The sequence below is a fragment of the Artibeus jamaicensis genome, unplaced genomic scaffold (assembly GCF_021234435.1).
Source record: "Artibeus jamaicensis isolate MK-2021 breed Jamaican fruit bat unplaced genomic scaffold, CSHL_Jam_final contig_233, whole genome shotgun sequence".
In the NCBI taxonomy this organism is placed as follows: domain Eukaryota; kingdom Metazoa; phylum Chordata; class Mammalia; order Chiroptera; family Phyllostomidae; genus Artibeus; species Artibeus jamaicensis.
Genome location: NW_026521486.1, coordinates 12,254,243 through 12,277,140, shown reverse-complemented (window position 1 = coordinate 12,277,140; position 22,898 = coordinate 12,254,243). Strand labels below are relative to the sequence as shown.

The following is a 22,898-nucleotide window of genomic DNA, read 5'->3' as shown; positions in this document are numbered from 1 at the left end:
CGGCTCCAGCTCCTGCCAGGGATTTCAGCCTGGTGTGCACTTTTCATTAACAGTAAACTCTGGAAACCGGAAAAGCTGCCTCAGGACACATGGCCCGGGCTGCCGCAAGGACAGTGGTATCCCCTGAAGAGGGCACAGGGTTTTCTCATTTTAAAAAGAGTGGGGGGAGGAATGGAAAAGGAAGGTGCTTTGACAGGGAAAGAAACAAGTTCACACCCCAAAAAGCCTGATGCCAAAGACGAAAGGAGGTGGAAGCTACGGTCCCTTCAGTGACTGGCAGAAGGTGTGGGTCACCACCTCCCACAAATCAAAGAACCGCTTAGGTGACAGGCTTCTTCCCTTCCCAGCTGCTGACTCGGCGTGGGAGAGACATAAACACAGTTCAGTTCACCACACTTCAGTACGCCAAACATCACCAAGCAGCTTCCATCGCTAAGTCCTGCTGCTCCTCCCTCCCAAATATATCCCAACTCTGTCCACCTGTCTCACATCCCCAGCCACCCCCTGCTCCAAATCCCCATGCTCTCTGATCCCCTGTCTTTCATTCTTGGCCCTCTGCTGGCTGCATTTGGAGGGGCCTCGGGGACAGTTCCCAGGGCCTAGTCCATGGGCCACGTGCCCCGTGAGACACTCTGGAGGAAAATGCTGCTCCACGACCAAACAGAGGTAATGTGTTTGGAAAACGCTACTATTCGATCTTCCTTAGAGAAGTCTGGCTTCTTTAATTCAAGAGTTTTGCAGGTTGATTTGGTCATTTCAATATTTCTATTGAAATCCAGAGGAACAAGCCAGGAGCCAGCGTAGGAAGCACTGGGTGAATGAGATGCTATCTGAGTGATACAATCAGCCCCTCACTGCTGCACAAGGGGCTGGTGGGCAGCCCGGTCAGAGAAACATCAGAGTGGCTGGCCTGGCTCTGGAACATGGAACGCACCCCCACTGCTCCCCTAGGAAGCAGCCAGAGTCACATGGTCGAGGTTCTGCTTGTAACTCTGGATTAGCTAAAGGCAAACAAACAACAGTTCTAGCCTTGGAGCATCAGGGATGCACCCAGAAGACCATGTGGTATCTGTACTGGAGTTTCTTGAGGCCTTCCTGATAAAAGCAGCTCTTCTGAAGGTGTACTGTGTGCGGGCACTCTGCTAAATCGAATTCTGCGTGAATTATGTCCCGTGGCTTTGGTCCTTCCAGTATCCCCACTCCACTGATGAGAGAGCCTGGGTGCAAAGAGGTTAATTAGTAACTGCCATGGCCCCGGGGTCTGTATGAGGCACAGCCAGGCCTGAGCCCACCCCACGCTGGGTGGACTCTGATGCATACCCCATGGTCTTAGCCACTGGACTAAAATTCACATGCAATAATGCCCCTGAGCCCCAGTCTCCTCATCAGGCGAGTGAGCCTAGATCCCCTCGCATAGTTACGGGGCATTCAGTGAGTTCCCGGGGCCAGCGTCCTTCGCACAATGCCTCGGCCAGTGCTCAATAAATGGAAGCTATTCTCATGATTACTTCATCTGCGTCTTAGGCAGCTCCGGCAAAACAAAACCCCAAGCCTTGCCTCTCCTCACCAGCATCTCTCTTTAAAACACGTTGTTGCTGCCGCAGAACCACAGGACTTTCATGCAGAAAGAACCTTAGAGATCAACTATTATTTTCCCAGAACGACCCAGGATTTATAATGTAGGAGAGCAAAGCCTTGGGAATCTGTGCTGAAGAATGACCGGCTTCCGCACCCTGGGCCCAGGGCCCCTTGCCCGCAGTCGGGGCACTATCAGCGAGGCGACAGGACCGCTCTCGGCCATTCTGTGGCAGAAAGGGCTGCTTCCCTTGGGCACTTTGACAACTGGTTATTTATAAGCCCAGAAATCTTGTCTGTGTTTATGTTATTAGTCACTAAGCAAAAGCTTATTTTCCACCAGTTGGGAAGGGTTTCCTTTCTGAAAAATGAAAGCCTGTGTCTCTTGGCCAGACAGTTTTACCCAGAAGCCTGGTGGCTCCAGAGTGGTAAGGAAAACTATGGCCCTTGACATACCAGGCCCACCAGGAGAATGAAAGCCCTGAATAGCAACTTAGCTCAGCCGGACTCAGCCCACAGCACTGGGGCCATGTCCATCTGGTGCAGGTCTGAGCTTCCAGTACAACACCAAATGTTTATGAAGCACCCCTGTGTGGATGGCAGTGGGAAGAGACACTAAAGGAAGTCTTCACAAGACTGAGAAGGGGCGGAGAGGCTGGCCCAGGAGCAGGTGCCAGGGATTAAGAGAAGAAAAAGAGAAGAAGCGAGCTGTAACTGCAACACAGCAGCCCGGAACGCCCACAGGGAGCTCTGCAGGAGTCAGACACACATCGCCCATAACAACAAATACATGGAACAAAGAACAGGGCAGCATCCAGGACCCTGGACCTGTGAAGTAGCCCACGGCTCCCTTCTCCCCAAGAGCCTCCCCAGTGACTGCCCCTTCCCCAGAAGCCTTAGTCATAATAACAAGAGTTAACATTTATTGAGTGGTGACTGCGTGCCACGGATTGTCACACTTAATACCAACAGTCCTATGAGACAGGTATTACGACAACTCCTGCTTCAGAAAGAGGGAGCCAGCATTCAGATGAAGAAACGAGGGGGCCAACACCCATGTCCTCCTTCCATCATTCCCCATCTCCCCACACATACACACACAGCACGAATATCATCAATATAAGCCAATAGCATAGACCAGATTGGCATTCCAAGTTTCCTAAGAATGAAATCATGCAGGACAATGCCTTTTGTGTCTGGCTTCATTAGCTCAATTCTGCATTTGTAAGAATAATCCACCTTGTTCCACGTTGTCCAAGTTGGTTGACCCTCGTTGCTATGGTGTTCTCTCCACGTTGTGAATGTTATCCGCTCCACAGCTGATTGACATTTGCAGTGCTTCCAGGTGAGGGTCATGATGGGCAGGGCTGCTGAGAACATCCTTGTTTAGGCTTTTGATTCTCATCCACATGCATTTCTGTTGGGTGGATCCTTCACTGGATTTGATCCCAAATCTGTGTCACTCAAAAGCTTACATCCTTGCCCCAACCCCCCCATCACCTTCCACCATCATCCACTTACTCTCCTTACATAATACTCAGTGAAGATCCTCCTTCATTAAAGAGACCCAATGTAACTATCTCTTCTAAAAATGCTCTTTTTTCAGCCTGTCTGAAGCATGTATCTGAGCTTTTTGCTGTGGGTGAAAGGGGAGGCAAACACAGCATGAGACACTGTGTCTGTCCTCCAGACTTGCTATCCAGTTGAATACAACTTGAACTTAACAAGTAAATCAAGTGCTCGCCTGTATCATACGGACTTTAAATGCCTAGATGATCAGAAAAATGCATGAGGTGACTTGAAGGGGCCTGAGAAGATTTCTAGACAAAACAGGCACAGCGCTGACCCATGGCAAGTGCGAGGGTTCTACCATTGTTTCGGCCTGTCCCTGAATATCCCAACTCTCTTCATCTTCTTCTGCTTTCCACGGAAGGGCCTTCTTCACAGACACCAACTTGAATTATTTTTGTTTTCTGTTTATTTTCCATTTCAAAGGAGAGTGGGGACTGGTTGCTATAGCAACAGCTACTTCTCCAAAGTAATTCTGAATTTCATCAGATGTTCAGTTTGACAGCCCAGTTCTGCCTTCTGATTTGTCTGGCTTTCACAACCGCATTAATTACCCAACTCCTAACGATTCCCTCCTGTTGCCCTTGGGGTGAGTAACACAACTGCATAACTCGGGAATATGCGTATTATAAAAACAGTGCCCTGGTCTGGGAGAAAGGCTGATGATGAGCAAGGCACTCTTTGGATTTTAACCATCCACCAGCCATTTCAGAGCCAAATCCAGGAGGCCGCAGTGGAAGACGATGCGGTTAGGAAAGGAGAGGGTGGGAATCGATTTACAGGATACCCCGTGAAGAGCGGGTCATAAAAATGGAGGATATCTTTCTGGTTTACATGGAACCTCAAGAAAGGAAGATTAGTTTGTTGGTTTTAAGCAAAAAGACCAAGGGCCTAGAATGGACCAGTCTGAATTCCCTTCAGACTTTCACCTGCTATCAGCTCCAGCTCCCAAATTAGTTCCAGGAAGCTGCCATTCCCTGCATGGCGTGCCACCCCCCCCCACGCCACATACACCACTTTTATTACTCTCCCAAAACCTCAGACAGAAGTACCAGTCCACTCCTCAGCAGTGCTTTTTTCATTAAAGGTCAGTAGAATCCTCACAGAAAACCACTTGTTTTTCTTTTCAGAAATGGAGCGATCTTTCCTTTGCAAGAATTGTCTGCCACCTGATTACATCATTTAGTCACTACAACATTCACTCCTCGAGCTTCCTCCCAGCACTGAATTCCCAACACCTCATGGGCTCACGGCTTCACAAAAGGGTTCTCTGATCCCTAGAGTCCAAAAGCCCAGGGCAGTGAGAGAGAAAATTCGACTGAACTGGCAACTCCCCACTGCCAAGGAGCTGGTCGGAGTGGGGACAATGTCTTTCCCGGTCTGGACAATGCAAAGCTCTTTAGTTCACTCATTGTCTTTTCTTAAACTAAAACTCTTTCTAGATGTTGTCAGTTGGCATGTCCAAGAACCACTGCCAACCAGGCCACCCACATCCAGAGTGGACTCCACCGAAACCAGAAGAAATGGTAAGAAAGTGTGTAAGTGGCCTGCAGAAGACAAGGGAACAGAAGGCTTGCCAAGAGCCGTTTACCCCTGCTAAGACCACCAGTGCTATCTGGGGGTCCGACATCCACTCCTAGGAGGACAGAGGGCAGGCATGGCCAGAACAGAGAGAGGAGCTGCATGGGAGAGAGGATCACAGGTTCCACGCTGGACCAGCCATTGGACTCCACCCTCCTTCCACACCCGTCCCTGGGCTTTGAGGGGATGGGCTCTGTCAGCTGTCAACATGCATCCGTCAGCCAGGCCCACAGTCTCCCCGACCATTTTCTCTATTGCTCTGTCTCAGCCTTTCTGTCACACATACACACACGCATATGTACACGTACTCACATGCACATGTACTCACACAATCCTGAATCCAAGAAAGCAGTGACCATTGATCAGAACATCTCCCCAGAGAGAAGCCAAGGCTCTTCTGCTTGACCCAGTGCACTTCTGAAAGAGCATGCTCCCCCAGTTCGGGCACTGAAAGGGACAGAAATCCGTCCCTCTGGGATGGCCTTAGTCTTCCCGTCTCCACAGAGGGCTTTGCTTTGGGGCTCGTCCCACCCTTGCCACCAGTCAGAGTGGAAAAGCCCAGCCGATGGTTATCACACCTCTGCTTCTAGCCACCTAATGCTCCACCCACCACGCAGGGCTCATTTCATCAACCCTAAATTCCGGTCCACATCATTGGGCAAGATAGAGCCTGACTCCCAGGGTCACGCTACCTGGGCTCCAGTCCAGGCTCTGCCGTCTACCCGCTGAGTGACCTTAGCAAGTCACTTCGCCTTTCTATGACTCGGTTTGTTCATCTGTTGAAACCAAGACGGTCCTTATTGTAAAGATTATCATAGCACGCAACAGGAAGCATACCTGTGAGTGTTGGCCTGCTGGCCTGCTATTATTCGGTGGCGAGTATTAGTTGAAGAAAGAACAAAAGGAGACGTGCCTGGATTAAATGAAAATGTTCAAGCACACGTATTGGCGGCATCTGCACCTGAGATCATATACGCGCCCTTGAGGACTGGGGCAAGACGGGAGAATGGAGAAGACAGGAAATCAGCGCTCAAAGACAGCACAGCCTGAGCGGGAAGCAAACCTGGATCCCTTAACTGAGGTCCACTCCTCAGTCCCCAGTGGTGTTCAGAAGCACGGGTCTCACAGACCCGTACCTACCGGAGGAACCTGCTGTTAGAGATCAGGGTGGTGGGTGGGGCCTCGTCTATACTCCAGAAGCCTTCCGAGATGCAGGCTGCTGACCGCCTGGTGCAAATTCACAGAGCCGTCCCAGTTAATTCCCAAAGACCCTGTATTAGATGATGACATTTTTTTCCTTTAAAACTTAGCTATAAGTCCACACGGTGTTATTTGAGGCACTAGGAAATACTGAATTCCAGGAAACTCAAGAGGGTGAGGCAGGACAACCAGGGAGTAGCGTTAGTTTTTAGTTGTTTAATGTCTAATCTCCAACCTTCAGGGAAAAAAAATGACTTGGGTGTAATCAAAAGAAAACAATGAAAATAATACGCTTGGAGGTCAAATAGCTAACTTAATAGGAAACTCATTGGCAACATGGCTGGAGAGACTCAGAGCTCAAGAGCTGGTTCATGTGATTAAACGTGAAGACAACGCTCTGGTGCCGTGTTTTTCTCAGGGCCGAGTCCTTCACTTGGATCCAGTCTGCAGAATCTCCGTGTGGAACTAGTGAATCTGGCAGCCCAGGCAGCGTGTTAAAAGGCTCCGCCATTTGCCATGGGTTCAAAAGAGTAAACACAAGCATCATACGCCACTTTGCCAAGTTCAACAAACTGTTTCATGGGGCTCTGAGTCCCTGATGAGGGCAGCAACCAAATGGGTCAGTAAGCAAACCCAAGCCCAAAGGTATTGCTCACTGCTCACCGGTGACTGCGGCCAGACGCCAGACACACGTTCTTCTCTGGCATTCGCTGATGACAAATGATCGGACCAAGGCGAGTTTCTACAGCCGGGCTCTCATTTCCCCTTAGTTGCAGGATTAAGTCCGTATTTCTCACCTTGGTCAATTAAACCTAAACCCCCGGGGGAATGGCAGAGGCATCAGCATTTTTCATAAACACCCCATAGGAGTCTATGTGTAGCCAGTGTTCACCATCACCGATTTAGGCGGTCTGGTCTCAACCTTCTCTCCCAGCACCTCCCGCGAGAAGTTTCTCTATTCCAGCCAGAAAGGATTTCAGAGCCCTAAAGATCAATCGCATCAGGAAGAATCAGTATCAGCTACTGACCATGTATGTATCCAGCACTGTGCTTAACAATTTTGCACATTATCTTAGTTCATCTTCATAACCTGATGCATAAAGTAGCAAGCAAGCTACTGGCTGTGTCATATAAACAGATAGGAGGACTGATCCTCAGAGAGGTTAAGTCACTAGCCTAACATCACACAGTAGTGATGGATTGAGAAATTGGCTCATTCATATCTAAGCCTCTTTGGATAATAAATATATACTCGCCCTACTAAACCAGTACCTGGAACGCAAGCACTCAATAAGTTTTAGCAAAAGGAATGAGTGGTTGAATGAATAAATGACTTCATGGGGAAATGAATAAATGAGAACAGTAAATAGCATTAATAACCCACAGACCTTGTAAGATCAATTCAGCTCACCCCTGTCTTTTTTTATTTTCCTCACCTGAGGATATTTTTTCATTGCTTTGAGGGAGAGAGGAAGAGGGGGAGAGGGGGAGAGAGACGAAGAGAAACATAGATATGCAAAAAAACATCAATCGGTTGCCTCCAGTATACACCCCAACTAGGGACAAGACCCACCACCCAGTATGTGCCCTCACCAGGAATCAACCCACCACCCTTTGGTCAACAGGACGATGCTTCAACCAACAAAACCACACCAGCCAGGGCTGATGCCTGCTTTTTAAACAGGCTAAACCAGGATTTGCTTGCTGCCTAAGAAACCTGCATGAGAACACGTGAGCCTGAGAAGAGAACCGTAAACAGCTTCCACCGTAGGTATTTCCACAGAACTGACGCCAGCAACGCTGCCCTGCTTTGGTTTCTGACCTGCTGAGCAGCGGTTTCTCTGAGACAGCAGTTCTCAAACTTGAGCGTGTGCGGAAACATCGGGCCCCACCCCAGGCTTTTGGAGTCAGTAGATTTGGGTGGGGCTAGGTGATGCTGATGCAGCCGGTCCTGGGCCCACCTCTGAGAACAGCTGGTTTATCAGGGTCCTGCCATTCTCAGGGGGGCGTATTTTCAGGGGCAGCAATGTTTCTGACTCCTGGACTTCTGCTGGGTCCTGTGGAAACATCGGCCCCACTGCCCCGGCCATAAGCGAGGCGGGAGGTGGCATGCCCTGTTGTACAACAGGCCTGTGCTACACAACACAGGCCAAAGGCTGTGGGCTTGTCCACAGATCCTGTCTCTTGGTTTCTCCTCTGCATCTCTGGCTGGATGTTCTGAGCAGTCATTTTGACCAGGAGGCCAAAACACCATCCTTTTCCAGAAAGATCTACGAGAATCTCAGGAGGCCCAGGTGGCTTGAAACAGCATATTGTAACATGTACTCCTAGGAAGATGAGAATAATTTTAACTAATAGTAAATTCATCCCAAGTGTCTTAATGTTAGGAATTCGGAGAATATTCCAGAATACAAACTCTTTTCCATCTTCTCCCGGACAGCAGGCTATAGGCTCACAGGGCAAGGGCATGAGACTCACATGCTTATGTTTGTTATTTTTAGAGAAACTCTTCCAAAGGCAAAAGATCACAGCTGACAAATGCCACAGAGCCTTCCTGCTTTGTCCCAGAAAGCCAGGCTCCCGGTACCTAAGACAGAAGCTGAGAAGCTGCGATGAAAAGAACTGGTCGGCCAGTTCTGGCATATCACAGTGCACAGAGCCTCACAGAGATCTAATCTTGCAGGGCCAGGAAGAGAGACTTCCAGGAGCAGAGGCCACGGTGTAACAGGGAAGGCACAGGCCCAGTCTACCGCACTCCCTCCCCTTTTCCCTTTTACCTGCGGGACTGTTACCAGACAAGGTGCTAAGGTTCCCTAAATTACCGCAAATGTTCATTCCTGTGGTCGGACAGACAGGGTCTCCTAGGCTTTCAAAGGGGAAATGTGGGGGGTGGGGCGCAGCGGGCAGGGTGGTGGTGAGACAACAGGCCTTTGATGTTTGAACTCCGATCCTGAAATCAGAACCTGGGGCAAAACCTGTTTTTATCTCTTCCATCCTCGGCAACCAAGTTGAAAGCTCTGGTGGGCACTTCCTTTTCAGCTGCTCTTTCCATATCGTCAATTACCTCCCTGCTGAGAGAATGGGATTCCTTTGACTGGCAACAGGGGTCCAGCTAGGAGATGGTGCCAGAGATTTCTTCTCTGGATTAGATTACCCTTCGCATCACACACTGGAAGGTGTGTTTCCGCCCTCTTTCATTCAACCGGGCTTTAGAAGCCAGCTATGGTTTATGTCGGTGGAGCTGACAGAGCTGCAGGTTAATCACTCTCCTCCATGGGCAAACAGGAGAGTAACCCCGGGACTGGTTTGTGATACACTGGAAAGGAATGATTTTTGAGACTCGGTGAACAGCAGCGTGGACTCAGCGAGGTCACAGATTTTATGGCTCTGCAGGTATTATGAATAATATGTAAACAACATATCTCCATGGACTGCCATGTAGACAACACTTACCCTAGAAGTGAGTGTACTGGGTTTGGGCCCCCAGCTTCCCCATGAAACATATGCAGAAATATTTTACAAAGCACCCACAAATCTGGGATCTAATGATCTCACATGTTTACGACAGCAATCTCTGTGAAGGCCAGAAATTCTTCTCATCACGGGGTCTAGGACAATGTCCCCAGTCAGAGGTCCCTGCAGATCACCAAATGACCTGGTGGGTTTTCCGAGCACCAGCCTCAGGAGGTGCCTGCCTGGGTTTGACTCTCAGACGCCCCACTTCTTAGTTGGTGTAAACTTGAGAAAAACTAAATTTTCCTTTCCATAAAGTAGGGATGTTCACAGTCTGCGTATCATGGACGTAAGGATTAAATGCAATAATACCTTTGATAAAAGCTCAAGGTAAACACTCAACAGCTCCTAGCTCCTTTAAAGGGTACGTTTATAAATGCTATTTCCCTCATCAAGATCAATGGCTTGCCCTCATTCCTGGCATAAAATCCCCACTCCCTCCTTTAGTCAATGTGACCAAAATGTGGCCCTCCTCTCTCCCGCCACCATCCAACTCACTCACCCCCTCGGCCTCCCCAGTCCTCTGTCACTTCTACCAGCACCAGCTCCTCCTCTGAGCATCCGCCCATGCTGTTCCCTTTGCCAGCTCTTCCAAGGGCTCACTCCTTGTTCCATTCAGGTCTCAGCTCAAAAGTCACCTATCTGTTCACCTGCCCACTCACTCAGTGTCAGCTCCATGGGGCCAGAACTTCTCCTGTTCACCCCTGTATCCCTAGTGCCTAGAACAGAGCCTGGTTCACATTAAATACTTACTTGGTATTTTTTTAATGAATGAAGTTACTTTTTTCTGGAACCAGTATTTCAATAATACCAGCTAATACAGTCTAAGACGGTGCCTTCCCCTCGTGAAAACCCAGAGCTCCCAAACATACCAGAGGTGCCCCGTTACTTTGTCATGCTTGCTGCCATCACTGTTGCTGCTGTGATGCGTGTGTTTAACCATAAAGGTCCTGACTTTTCGCTAAGCAAATGAATGCATTGCCGCACTCAGCTAAGGCTCTTGACTGGCCTGTCAACCAACCAATCAGCTTTCAGAGAGAAGATTCCCTTTCACTTTGTGAGGGGCAGAGAGACCAGCCCATCAACTCACTGGCTGGGATCCCACCACCTTGCTGCCACCTCATTGTCCCTACCACGCCCAGGGTTGAAAAGGATAGAAAAGGCCAGGCTGGGGGGGGGAGGGGGATGCCTGGGACAGAGAGGTTGGCTGCAGAACCAGCAAAACAAGATACAAAGTCAAAACTGCGGGGCTGAGGCCTGGCAGAGGAAAAACACAAACGGGGTCAGAAGACTGTGTGCTAGGGCCACCAACTAGCCATGACACCCCTGTTAGGGGCTGAATCAGGTCCTCCCAAGTTCCCACGGGAAAGTCCTAACTCCCAGCACTTGAGAATGTGACCCTAGATGGACACAAGCTCTTTAACGTGATAACTAAGGCTAAACGAGCTCATTAGGGTGGGTGTTAATCCAACGGGACTGGTGTCCTTGTAAAAGGGGGAAATTTGGACACAGACACATTCAGAGGGAAGATGACGGGAGGACGCAGGAGAAGATGACCATCTACAAGCCGAGGACAGAGGCCTCGGAAGAAACCAACCGGCAGACACCTTGACCTGGGATGCCCAGCCTCCCAGACTGTGAGACAATGAAATTCTGTTGTTTCAGACCCCCAGGCTGTGGCACTGAGCTGCAGGGGCCCTGGCAAACTCACTCACCCGGCAAGTCATTAACCACCCGGAGCCTCCGCTTCCACAACTGCCAAACGAGAATACCTGGCCTGCCGGCACTAGGATGCCTAACTTCACTCTCAGAGGGGAGTCTGGGGGCTCTGGGCAGAGAAGCAGGTGAAGTCGTAAGACATGAAGACTGGGGGGTCACGGTTAGAGGTGTAAGAGCTGGCACAGTGCCTTGGTCCTCTCCCCTGCGCCCCCCACGGTTCTTTAGTGGGCGTGGGAGAAACAGAGTTTCGGGGGAGAAGAGTGAGGAAACAGAACAGAAACTAAAGATCTTTAAGAAATTAAAAAGAAAACAGGACTGCAGTTAAGTCCCTGGAGTTTGCTGGATAAAAGCACTGCCTGGTATGTATGGTACTCTGCAGGTCACAGACATTGATGGCAGTGGGGGTTTTCCCAGCCCATCTGAAGTCAGGAATCCCTCTGAGAGTCTAATGAGAGCTATGCACGCCCCCATAAAATAATAACCCCCCACGTACCACATTGTACCATCCTGGTCCTACCCTGCAGTGGCGAGTGTCCTGTGTCTGCACACACAGACACAGGTGCCTATCGAGCACCTGACATGTGGCTGGTGCGACTAAGGAACTGAATTTTCACGTTTTTTTTTTTATTTCCATGACTTTTAATTTAAACATCCATCTGTGGCTACGGCTTTTGTATTAGGCAATGTAGTGCCAGACTGTTCCAGAGAGTTTACAGAGCCCCGGGAAATACCCTCGACAGTGGACCCCGAGTTAAGAAGCACTTACGATGATGACACCATCTTCATAATACTCCCCCTTTTTGCGCTCACCAGCACATGGACTGTCTCGCTCAGTCCTACCGACGGCCCAGTGAGAGAGCAGAGCACTTACCCCTATTTTATGGATGTGGCCCCTGAGGCACTGAGAGGCCTGCCAATTTGCAGGTCTAGGCCACTGAGGACTGTCTGATGTGAGAACTCAAGCTCTTTCCTGACCCCCCCGAAACCAGTCCAAGGCGGTTATGAATTGAGATGAATGGAGGTCTTCTCCATATGAATGGAGGGAGATTATTTCGAGTCACCCAAAGAACTTCAATTCGCCCTGGTACCCATGTAAGAAGGGCTTCTCGTCTTCTTGAAGCCTCCAGCAGGGACTGGACTGAGGCCAGCTTGACCTTGATAATGGAATGTTCTTCCATTCAGGTTCCTCTCTGGCGTTCCCTTGGGAGACACACAGACACCCTGCTCCCCGTTCGGCCTGCAGGATTCCCAGGAGCAGTGGAGAAGCCAGGAGACTCTGGTCACTCCAGACGCCTCTCAAATAAAGAACCTGGGAACTTCACGCTGGGAGAACACTCTTTCTCTGCCTTCCCGATAAAGAAGGCCCCCGCTCAAGGTCGAGAAACGCCAAATACAGACGTCTTCACAGAGCATGTGACCCACCCCAGTCCCACCATACATCAGTCTTCAGGTTTCCATGGCAACTGGGCCAGAGGGAGCCAGAGCACTGAGAAGTTCATAAAACTCGCCCTTATCCTGCACTCTGTATCTCTCCCACTTCTAACCTCTAGAACGTCCCCTCGTTCACCAGGCAGATTGAGATTTGTTTTATCAGCCTAAAATCCTGCTTTAGCTCTTTCTTCCTCAAAATAACGCCTCCAAGGCCCAGCCCAGATCCCACACACCTTCGTGAAAACGTCTAACCCACAGGCCCGCACAGCCCCAGAAGACGCTGCTTACACACCTGCAGAACACCTTTCCTGTCACAACTCGAGTCACTTCCTGAGCACGAGATCCATACCACGTGCCTCTTTAGAAATTTCTGACCACGTTCCACACAGCCTGACAAGAAGTGAACACTCAGTAGACCTGCGGCTCCCAAGCTGTTAAAACTCAGAAGCCCGGGCCCCACCCCAGAGGTGCCAATTCCGCAGGTCCTGGGGGAGGCCCGGGAACCTGCACTTCTAACAGTCCCAGTTTGTACTGATGCTGCGGGCCCAGGGACTGCGCTTTGAAAATCACTGCAGGAGATGGCCGTGGGTGAATAAATGACTGACTGAATGAAAATGTCCCTTAAAATCAAGGTAAACAATATTAGCAACATTTCCTTCTAGGTGAGGAGCAAAACACAGCAGGGAGCCAGAAGGAGGATGTTACATATCAGAGAAACTTCAGGGTTATCACCCTTTTGTGTTCTCTTAGCTCTCCCTGTAGAACTTGCCATGATCAGACCAGAAATTAAAAATAAGTTCACTATTCTGACTGTGTGTGTGTAGATGCAGAGAGAACTACCTGAAAATACGTTCACTAATAATCCTCATATAGGGATGTTGAGACTTCCATAAACTTTACAATTTTTGTAACTCTGTATTATATGTGAACTTATTTTTCCTGTAATCATGTATCAACTTTATAAAAATAAAGCTACATAGTAATGTAGAAAGTTATATACACACATATACATAACCTCACGTTACACACACATGTATCCTCAAGAAACACTTAGAAAGTCCAGGTCTCGAAATTTTTCATAAGAAAATGATCAGAAGTGAATGTGAAAATGATGTCCAAGGAGGGCCACTAAAGCCCTGTTTACAATAACCAGAAACTTGAAACAACTTAAACGTCTGACAAAAGGAATTAGATTCAATAAATTATGGTATTTCCTTAAGTGGAATACTGTAAAGTATTTTAAAATGTCCCTGTAGGGGATATTTACTGACATAGGAAGAGATGCGTAATACAAAAAATGCAAACCAATTAACCTAAAAAACAGCATCGACTATATGACCTAACTTTGGACAAAGGCACATACAGATACACAGAAGCAGATAAAAATATAAATATGGACAAAGAGCTTTCTATCAAACTGGGAGTTAGAATAGAAACTATTTTTTAGCATGAGTATTTTAACTATTTCTGCAATAAACACATACATTGCTTCTGTGGTATTTTTCTAGGAAATTTTTTAAAATGAGAAGCTGCGGAAAATTTATACCTGCCATTTCTCCCCATGCGGGACCAAAGAAAGAGGTTGAAGCTTGAGCACTTTCATAAGCTTTCCCCCTCCCTGCCTTTCTGTAAACACCAGGTACCACTTGGATCTATTTGCATCAACAGATCCCTCTTTTTTCCCCAAAGTTTTCTGGACCTGCTTCAAAGGTCATTCCTAACTCAAAGAGCCTAGCTTTGAGTAACTCACGCCGCCGCCCCCTGAGCATCAGCTTCGGGGAATGACATTTACAATGTATCCCCTGTTACTTGGTCACCCAACAAACTTGGCCATTTTTTCAGAAACCACGGCTGTCTCACATACCGGCTCTCGAGAAGGTGGGTTGCTTAGCAACCGCCAAGGAACTGGGAAGCCGGAAGAAGGCACCCGTAGGAGACAGTTTACGACCAAAGTGAGCTGTGCTACGGGTGTCTGGTTGTATTCAAGGTAACCAAATAAGAGATAACACCCGGCTATTTTTGCATCATGAGAGGAAAAATACTTGGCTCCTGCCCAGAAAGGCAATTACCTAAAAATCTTGGCAGACCTCGTGGTATGAGAAATGGTAACTGATACGAGGATGGGGAAAAAAAATCACTGACCTTCATAAATACTGATGATATGAGGATGGTTGAGGGATGACATAATCTCGATCTCTCGTCTGATGTGAACCATGTCTTGCTCATCCTTAATTTTGTCCTTACGAATGGACTTTATAGCAACCTGTAAAATCAGGAAATGAAATGTTACTCAGAGAACTGAACGGATGCAAATCAGCCATTGGGAGAGTTTGGAAAATAAGTACAGATGTTAGGTGTTGGCAGAATCGATGATAACCAAAAAAAAAAAAGAAAAAGCTTCAAAATACCCGCGTTGTGCCTTCCCTCCACAGCAGAAACATCCTTCTCCCGACAACAGACAACATCAGGTTTGCACAGCCTGGGGTCTGGGAGGGTGAGTTTGTTTGTTTGTTTGTTTTTCCCCACAAAGCAGACGCTGCTTCACGGGGCCAGGTTCATTAACTCTAGGAATCCTGATCCTTTGAAAAAGAAAAAATGGAGGGCTCGGTTTACAGGGTATCAATGAGCAAACACGGCAGCGAAATCAGTGTCACTCAGCTCCTCCGGCAGCTACCACGGCACTGGCCGAGGCGAGCTTTCCTGTCCAGCCCAGCTGGAGGCCACGTCCACCCAAATCTTGGGTTGTAAAGCTCCAGGTTACGCCTTGTTCATCCACAGGCTCAGAGACCAAATCCCCGACACCTTTCCTCTTGCCCAAGGCACCTTCAGCAGTTGTGACCAAAGGGCTGCCCCAGGGGACAATCCAGGGGAAACTGAGGGAGTGACAGCTGGACTCTTGCCCAGCCCCAGGAGATTCCCAAAGCTCCAGACCTGCAAATCCGAACCAGTGAGAAGCACCGGGGCTGAGATACGGAACAATTACTCAAAAGAAATCCATAAATAAAAAGGCATTAAATGACAGTGGGAATCCAATAAGGAAAATTATACTTGCCAATGGATTCATCTTTGCTCATGAGCAGGTTGGTGGGTCATTTAATTTGCCCTGGCTCTAAGAGGGGCAAAAACTACTCAGGTGGGGGAGGCATCCACGGGTAGCAAGGAAGCCAGCCAAGCAATGTGCTCTCTGCTCCAAAAGCCTGAGTAGTGACCCCCACCCTGGTGTGCCTGTGGCCTTCACTCACCTGCCCCTCACTTTCCCGGATAAAAGCGGTTAAACCTGGCTCTGGATTCCGAAGCCATAAAGTGCTCCAAAGAAAACAAAATGTCCTTGTTATCAGCAGCCCAGGGTCACACCTGGACTCTCACAAGGCGAACCGCAGTAGCCTCGGCAGGCTGGTAATCACATCCGCGGACATTCACGGTCCTGGCTTCCACTGCCCGCCCACCTCAAACACTATACATGGAAACAATTCTAAAAGGCAGTGAGTCCATCAGCAATGTGACAAGAACTGCGAAGCTATTTTTACTGTTTTTGCTGTTTACTGACCTCCCCAAAACAGGTCGCATCAGCTAGCAGCTCCCTGTACTTTGTTGTGGAACCTTCCCCCCTTGTAATTAAATCAGATTTTGTGCCATTACTTGACTCCACACTAATGGGGATCGTACTCACTGCTTTATCTCAGAGCTTAACAACTTGCCTGGCACGTGGCAGGCCTGAGACAAGAGTGTGGGCGGGCAGGCAGGTAGACAGGTAGACAGAATGGGAAGGAGAGGAGGGGGGGCAGGGAGGAGAGACAGAGGGGGGGAGGCGGGAGCTGATGCTCTGAGGTGAGGAGAGCTCGGACGAGGGGAGCGATAGGGAAACTGGCACAGAGAAGACGAACCGCTTCTGCCAAACTAACCCCCGAGACAGGCACGGTGGGAAGACGACTTGGGATTTCGTGGAGATCCCACCTACTCGGGTAATCGAGGAATGAAGAAGGCACACAGGAAACACGGGACACTCTGCTGGATAAAAGACGGCTGGCTGCACAGACAAGAACCGGCCGCCAGCTACAAGGCCCCTTTTCACCCCGGGGGCCAGGCTCAGAGTTACCCCGGCCCTCACGACAGCCCCATTCAGGAAGTAGCCAGAAAAGCCTCTGTGGGCTTACGTCAAATGTAAAGACATGACTGGAAGGCTTTATTTCCTGCAAGGGGGGCAGCGATCCTGAGAGCTGGTTCTTGGAGGCAGCAGACAGTGAACACACACAGGCCTGGAGGATGTGGGTGGCTGTTGGACCAACTCCTCCATTCCTCCAGGCACTAAAGATGGGAGGAGGGGCAAAACCACCCCTTTGATTATGCAGCCGGCTGAACTTGGCCTTGAGGGGACTCTATTGTCAAATGACAATAGGAAATACATTCTTTCACCATCCAGGGTCAGGGGAGGGTAGTGACATTCAAGGGGAGGTGGGGGGGGGTGAGAAAATAAGCCCCCTTGTCAATTCCCCCCAGCAGGAGCCAGAGGCCAGGGGGCTCACAGTGCCTTTGCCAGGGGGGTGCTTCCAGCCCAGTGTGAGTAGGGGGGCGCCCACATTCTAATGAAACCCCACTCAGCACTGAGGAAACTAAAAGGGCTCCATAAATGTTAATAAGCAGGGTAGCCGTCCCTCCACAAAAGCTTCCCTCTCCCAACAATGCATCTTCTATTGAAAATGTGAAAAAGGGCTCATTCTATCCCCTATTTCAAAGGGGGGGGGTCAGGAGGAGGTAGATGCCAGCACTCACTTAGAACCCTGTGACTGCCCACTGCTGGGAGGGAGGGCTTTCAGGTCAACTCCTGCAGCAGTGAGGTGACTCACCCAAGGTCACAGAGACAGTCAATGGCAAACCACAAAAATAACAACATAGGAATAATGGTGGGAGCACTTCACACTGGGCTAAGTGTGCCCCTCAATCTTCACAGCCTTCTCCTCGTTCAGGCTTCAGCTTCAGGCGCCCGACTCGTCAGGGAGGCTGCAGCTGATAAGGCCTCCCCAGCCAGCTCCTCTACACCTTTCCCCGTGTTATCTTTTTGGGAGTGTTTCACACCGTCTGAAATTATCTTGCGTCTTTGTTTGCTGCATATTCTTTCAGCCTGTGGGCCAAACCCAGCTTGAGGCCTGTTTAGAACTAAGAATGAGTTGTCACATTTTTAAACAGTCGTTGACAAAAAAGAAGGAGATCTATAACTGTAGCTGGTCATGGAATGTAGTGACCGCTTCATGAACTTGACAGATAAACTTGAGCCAGGGCACAGTGAAGTTGTATTGCATAATGGTTAACGATGTGGCTTTGATTCCTAGTTAAAATCCTTCACTAGCTGTGTGACCTTGGGCAGGTTACATTACCTCTCTGTGCTCCAGTTTCCTCATCTGTCAAGTAGGGAAATAAGGTACCAACTTCATAAATGCCTGCCTGTGAGGATGACATGTCAGGGGCTTAAATGTGCCTGGCCCAGGGTAGATGTTCAGTAAGTGTCAAACATGTTTAACCTGGAGAGAGTGCCCCCAAAATGGGGCCTTCCTTCCTTCCTTTCATCCTCAGAGCAAACCTGAATTCCTCCTGGTTTCTCACAAGGCGATGAGTGAAGGCCTTGGGAGTAGAAATCACTTTTGTTCCCAAAGACCCCACAGAACCAGACCATCTGTCTCCGGGGTCTTTATATTGTACCCTAATCTGAAATGTCAGGAAGCTCGGAGCAGCTGGGGCCCACCACATATGGCACCTGAGTCTGAGAGCAGACAAAAGATGACAAACTTGAACCTAGAACCATCTTCCCCCATCTCCGTCTTGGGGTCACCCATCCAGGTGAACAAGGAAATGCAACCTTCCTCCTTAGAATCAGAAGTTGGGCTCAAGCTATCCACTCCGCCTTTTCTGGATTTGTTCATCCCCTTGCTCCACGGAGCCCCTACCAGGTACCAAGCACGAATGTTGAGACAACACAGAGGCAGCCGGCATGACTCTGTCCCAGCCCTCAAGGTGGGGACAAGGGAGGGGGACAAGGACAAGACAGAAAAATTACACAATTACATACTCTCCCTTGTGACCAAAGGCTACCGAAGACAACCACAGAGATGCCAGCATTAGGGAAAAAAGATCCTCTCCAGTTTCCCTGCATCCTCCCCACATCTACAAAGAAAGACCGAAATAAGTGAAGGGCTCAGCAGGAAGAGATAACCAAATGTCTGGAATTATACACCCTCCAAAAGAACCTCCAATTTGTTCTAGCACGCGTCAGATTGCACTCCACCTTGAAAATGACTGGAGCAGGGAAGTCAGGTGTCTGAGCCCAATATGATGCACGGCAGCATCCATAGCTGTCCCCACGTCTAGACGGCACCGTGTGCCTTATAAAACAGTTCAATAAGGCCACCCCATCGCTTAATGTTTAAACCATATGCAGCAGCAGGTCCAGCTGCAGGGGCCTGCTAGCACTGCCCTGCAGTGCCTGTCTGTTTAAGAGGCAGACTCACTCAGCCCAGCCGATTCCCATCCCTTGTGAAACGTACGAGCCAGCCTCCTCTGCTGCAGAGGCAGGCGCTCCTTTTTGGGAATAATCGCCCCAAACCACCAGCTCTGCAGCCTTCCACCTTGGCTGCTGTGAATGGTTAAGAGCTCAGTGATCTTGGCAGGACAGTACAGGGAAAGCTTAGCCTTTCCCTGGCTGGCTGACCTCAGGCAAGCCCCCGCCTCACAGGCCTCAGTTTCCTCATCTGTAAAATGGGGTTAGCAAGTCGTACCTCCTGGCGTGGGTGTAAGGAGTAGAAATAACGTAAGTAACATGCCTGGCACACAGTGAACGGTGGTGACTATAAACGAGGCCTATTGGATAAGGGGTCCTGGGCCATGTCTGAGGGGGAATGAGCGCCCAGTGAATCATCTCACAGACTTCTCCCCAGCAGTTTCCCCCACACGGCTTCTCCTCCCTCTATTACACTGAAGGAAAAGCAGGTTAAAACTCATACCCAGCCTGCACGCCCGCACGCCGTCTCCCGGGCCTGCTCTGGAGAGGGGGCGACATCCCAGGCAGGTTGTGTGTACATCCGAGGCTCTAGCCCAGAGCGTCACTGCCCTCATCCCTCCACAGCCACCACCAGGGATGCTCAGTCACTTTCATGTGTCAGCCTGCATGGAGTGTTCTAGAATGGTGCCTCTCAAGCAGGGGTCACGGGCATCTTGTTAAAATGCAGATTCTGAATCCAAAGGCCAAAGGGGGTGCCTGGGATTCTGCATGTCTAGCACGGTCTCAGGTGTCATCAATAACACGGGTTTGAGGGCCCACTTTGAGCAGGGAGATAGTGCTCTACCTTTGGCCTTGACACATCAATGGGTTTTGTTTGTTTGTTTGTTTTGTTACACTATAATCAGTGACACTTCTAAATCAGCGACAACATTCTTAATAATGGCAATGACAAACATTCACTGCATGTTAACCGTGAGCCAGAGGCCCTGATCTCATTTAATGCTAACTGTGCCCCCATTGTAGAGGGGAAGAAACTGAGGCACAGAGGACATAAACATTACCCAAAGTCACGCAGCTTGCAAACCATGGAGCTCAGACTCCATTCCAGTGGGGCTGAGCCCAGAGGCTGCTGATTCTTGGGGCTGTGGATAAAGTTGGGAGAGATAGCAAACATGGTTGGTGACAGAATCTCTCAAAAGATCCCAAACAGTCTCCCAAGCCCAGTGTGATGGGCCCCCTCCAAGCAGATGAAGTCTTACGGGGTCACATGTGAGGTGCTGGGAGGTGGGACTGGGGATTGAGCAGCAGGGAAGACACGCAGCCATAAACACGGCATTAGCATCACTAAGTGAAAGCAAGTTTGCAGTTACCTGGCAACAGGAGTTGGCAGCTGCCCCGCCATTCGCCAGATGTGATCTCACACCCAGCCACGTTCCGTTCCACGGGGGCTGCGGGGCATGGAGTCAGAGGCAGCCCAGGGACCTTTTCTGACCATGGGGTCCATTGCAAGAGGCCAGGCAAGCTGGAGGCCAGTGTGCAGACTCCTGTTCTCGTCTGCTTGACAGCCAGAGTTCGGGCGAGGTGGAGCTCCACATGGGTCCAGAGCTCCCCAGGATCACCAAGTGGCTTCCACTCAGAAAGCCTGTGCCCAGCCATCACCCAGGCGATATACCACCCACGAGACCACCTTGCAGCCAAAGCCCCTAATTAATTAAATGACCCCCGGCTTTTTGGGAGCAGTCTGGCCAACTCAGGAAAACATTCCAGCAAGAGGCAGTGATGCAACCGGCCACACAGGGACCCAGGCCAGCTCCACCGTGGGGCCTGCAGGCCTCTTCCTCTCCGGCCTGTTGACTCATGTCTTTACATGGGTGTTTTTTCAGACAGAAGCGAGTTGGAAGCCAGGAGTTGTATCAACAGGCTCTGAGGAGAGGCACCCTGATGCCAGGGAGCAAGGCGTGTGTGCAAAAGAGCTGCTTCTTCAAAGAACAGCATCCCCCCCACCCGCCACCTGCAGCCCTTTAGTCTCGTAAGAGGTTCTAGAAACATAATCCTCAGTAACTGGGTTCTCACCCTCTACTTCCCAAAACTCTCTGTCAGAGACGCTGTTTCCTCCGATGAGGCTGCTTTTTCTCCTGCCACGAAAAATGTGTTCTGTTTCCAGAATTTAAGCGGCAAGTCAGGCTTTTATTTGATGGTGCCAGGGCCTGCCTAGGCGGACCTTGGAAAGGCGTGGGGCTGTTTTCCTGCGTGCATAGTCAGTCCTTCATTTCCATAGTCACTCCCGCTCCAAGAAATGAACCAAGACTGTCTTTACTGCACATGCTGATGCCACAAGGGAAGTGGAATCAATGACTAAGACATCTCGGGCAGATTTACACTCCCTGTATGGCGGGCGCTGGGGTTTGTAAACACGAGACAGTGGCCGTGCTGACCGAGCCACGGCGAGAAGGCCAAGGGAAAGTTAACACCAGCGGCAGTGCCAGAAATAAGCAACAGTTAGCTTCTCGGAGAGAGCGGTTGCCAAAGGGTGGTGAGCTCACCCCCTGCATCACATCCCCTGGGGGGGGAAGGGACTATCAAAATGCAGATTCCAGGGCCCCACCCAGAATCTATTGAATTTTGAGGGTGGGGGCAAGCTGGTATCATGACAAGCATTTTTTTTTTAAGCATCCCTGGTGACTCCGCTGCACTCTGAAGTTTAAGAAATGCCATCTTATACCAAGGTAAGTGTGGCCGTGATGGCCCTCATTATTCTGCACCCTAAATATGATGTAGTCCTGTTCAGCACTCGGTGATTAGTGCAAGTTGATGAGCTGCCCATCTATATCAAGGGTAATTATAAGCCAGCTGCTTCCTGGAGAGGACTGACGCGGTGACCTGAATTAATTCACCGCTGGCAAATGGAAGGCTTCTTCCTCTCCTCCTAGCCCGAGGCAAGCCTGTGGCTGCTGTAAGGGCAGGAAGCTGGCTGCTAATGGATGACTTCATGCTCAGCACACAGACTGGGGCTCCCACACCTGGTAAAATGAATGTGTCCAAAGGAGGAGAGAGAAAGTGAGCCTGGAGCCTGTGAGGAGCCTTCTGCCTGCCCCGTCTGCGGCTATGAGGAGCCTTCTTTCACCGGGACCCTCTGGGAGTGTCTCCAGCCTCCTCCGTCTGCTCTAATAACACCCCCAAGGGTTCCTGTAGGAAAAGGCTTCTGGTAGCACAAAAGGTGCTCCACAGGTAACTGGAGCTACAGGAAGACTGAAAATGCAAGGCCGTGCTGAGTGGCCAAGCAGCTGTTTATGGACTTCCACGTCACCACAAGCCAAATGCAACACCAGCTCCAAATTCTCGAGGACCACGGCTTTTCTTCCAGGGGACGCCTGCCCTGGCGAGGGAGAGGATGGGCCGGACCAGAGGGCGCAGGTTACTTACAGCTGGACCGCCCCAACCGGTAGCATCTGATCCCCCTGACTTTGTTTATAACTCGGCTTGGATAAGCTTAGGGTTGTGCAACTTTTATTTATCAGCCTCCAAGCCCAGCAGAGCCCCAGCCAGAACCGCCGAGAAACCCAGCGTCAGCACTTCGGCCCTGTCATCGGTCACAGCCAGGCCCAGGCGCGCCCCGCCACACAGACAGGTCCTCAGGAAAGCGCGTCAAGGGCTCAAAGGTCTCATCAGCAATGAGGACAACAAGAGTGCCAACCCCTCTAGTTGGCATCGGTAGGAGTCGTATCGGCTTGTGCGTAGGATGTAGGGCAGAGAAGGCCGGGCGTCACTACGGCAGAGGCACGGTTAGCGCCCTTATCATCAGCAGATGTCAGGACTACAG

At 50.0% G+C, this 22,898-nt stretch overlaps 1 protein-coding gene across 2 annotated transcripts in view; it reads right to left on the bottom strand.

The window, feature by feature from the left end:
- NUAK1 (NUAK family kinase 1) overlaps positions 1-22,898 on the bottom strand; it is a 70,596-nt gene that overhangs the window by 23,798 nt on the left and 23,900 nt on the right. Inside the window, exon 2 of one of the 2 annotated variants that reach the window (XM_037160203.2) lies at positions 14,731-14,851. In XM_037160203.2, coding sequence (XP_037016098.2) covers positions 14,731-14,851 — 121 coding nt within the window. Of the gene's footprint in view, positions 1-5,053; positions 5,252-14,730; positions 14,852-22,898 lie in introns of those variants that run through there. The other variant, XM_053661696.1, reaches the window with a different exon arrangement.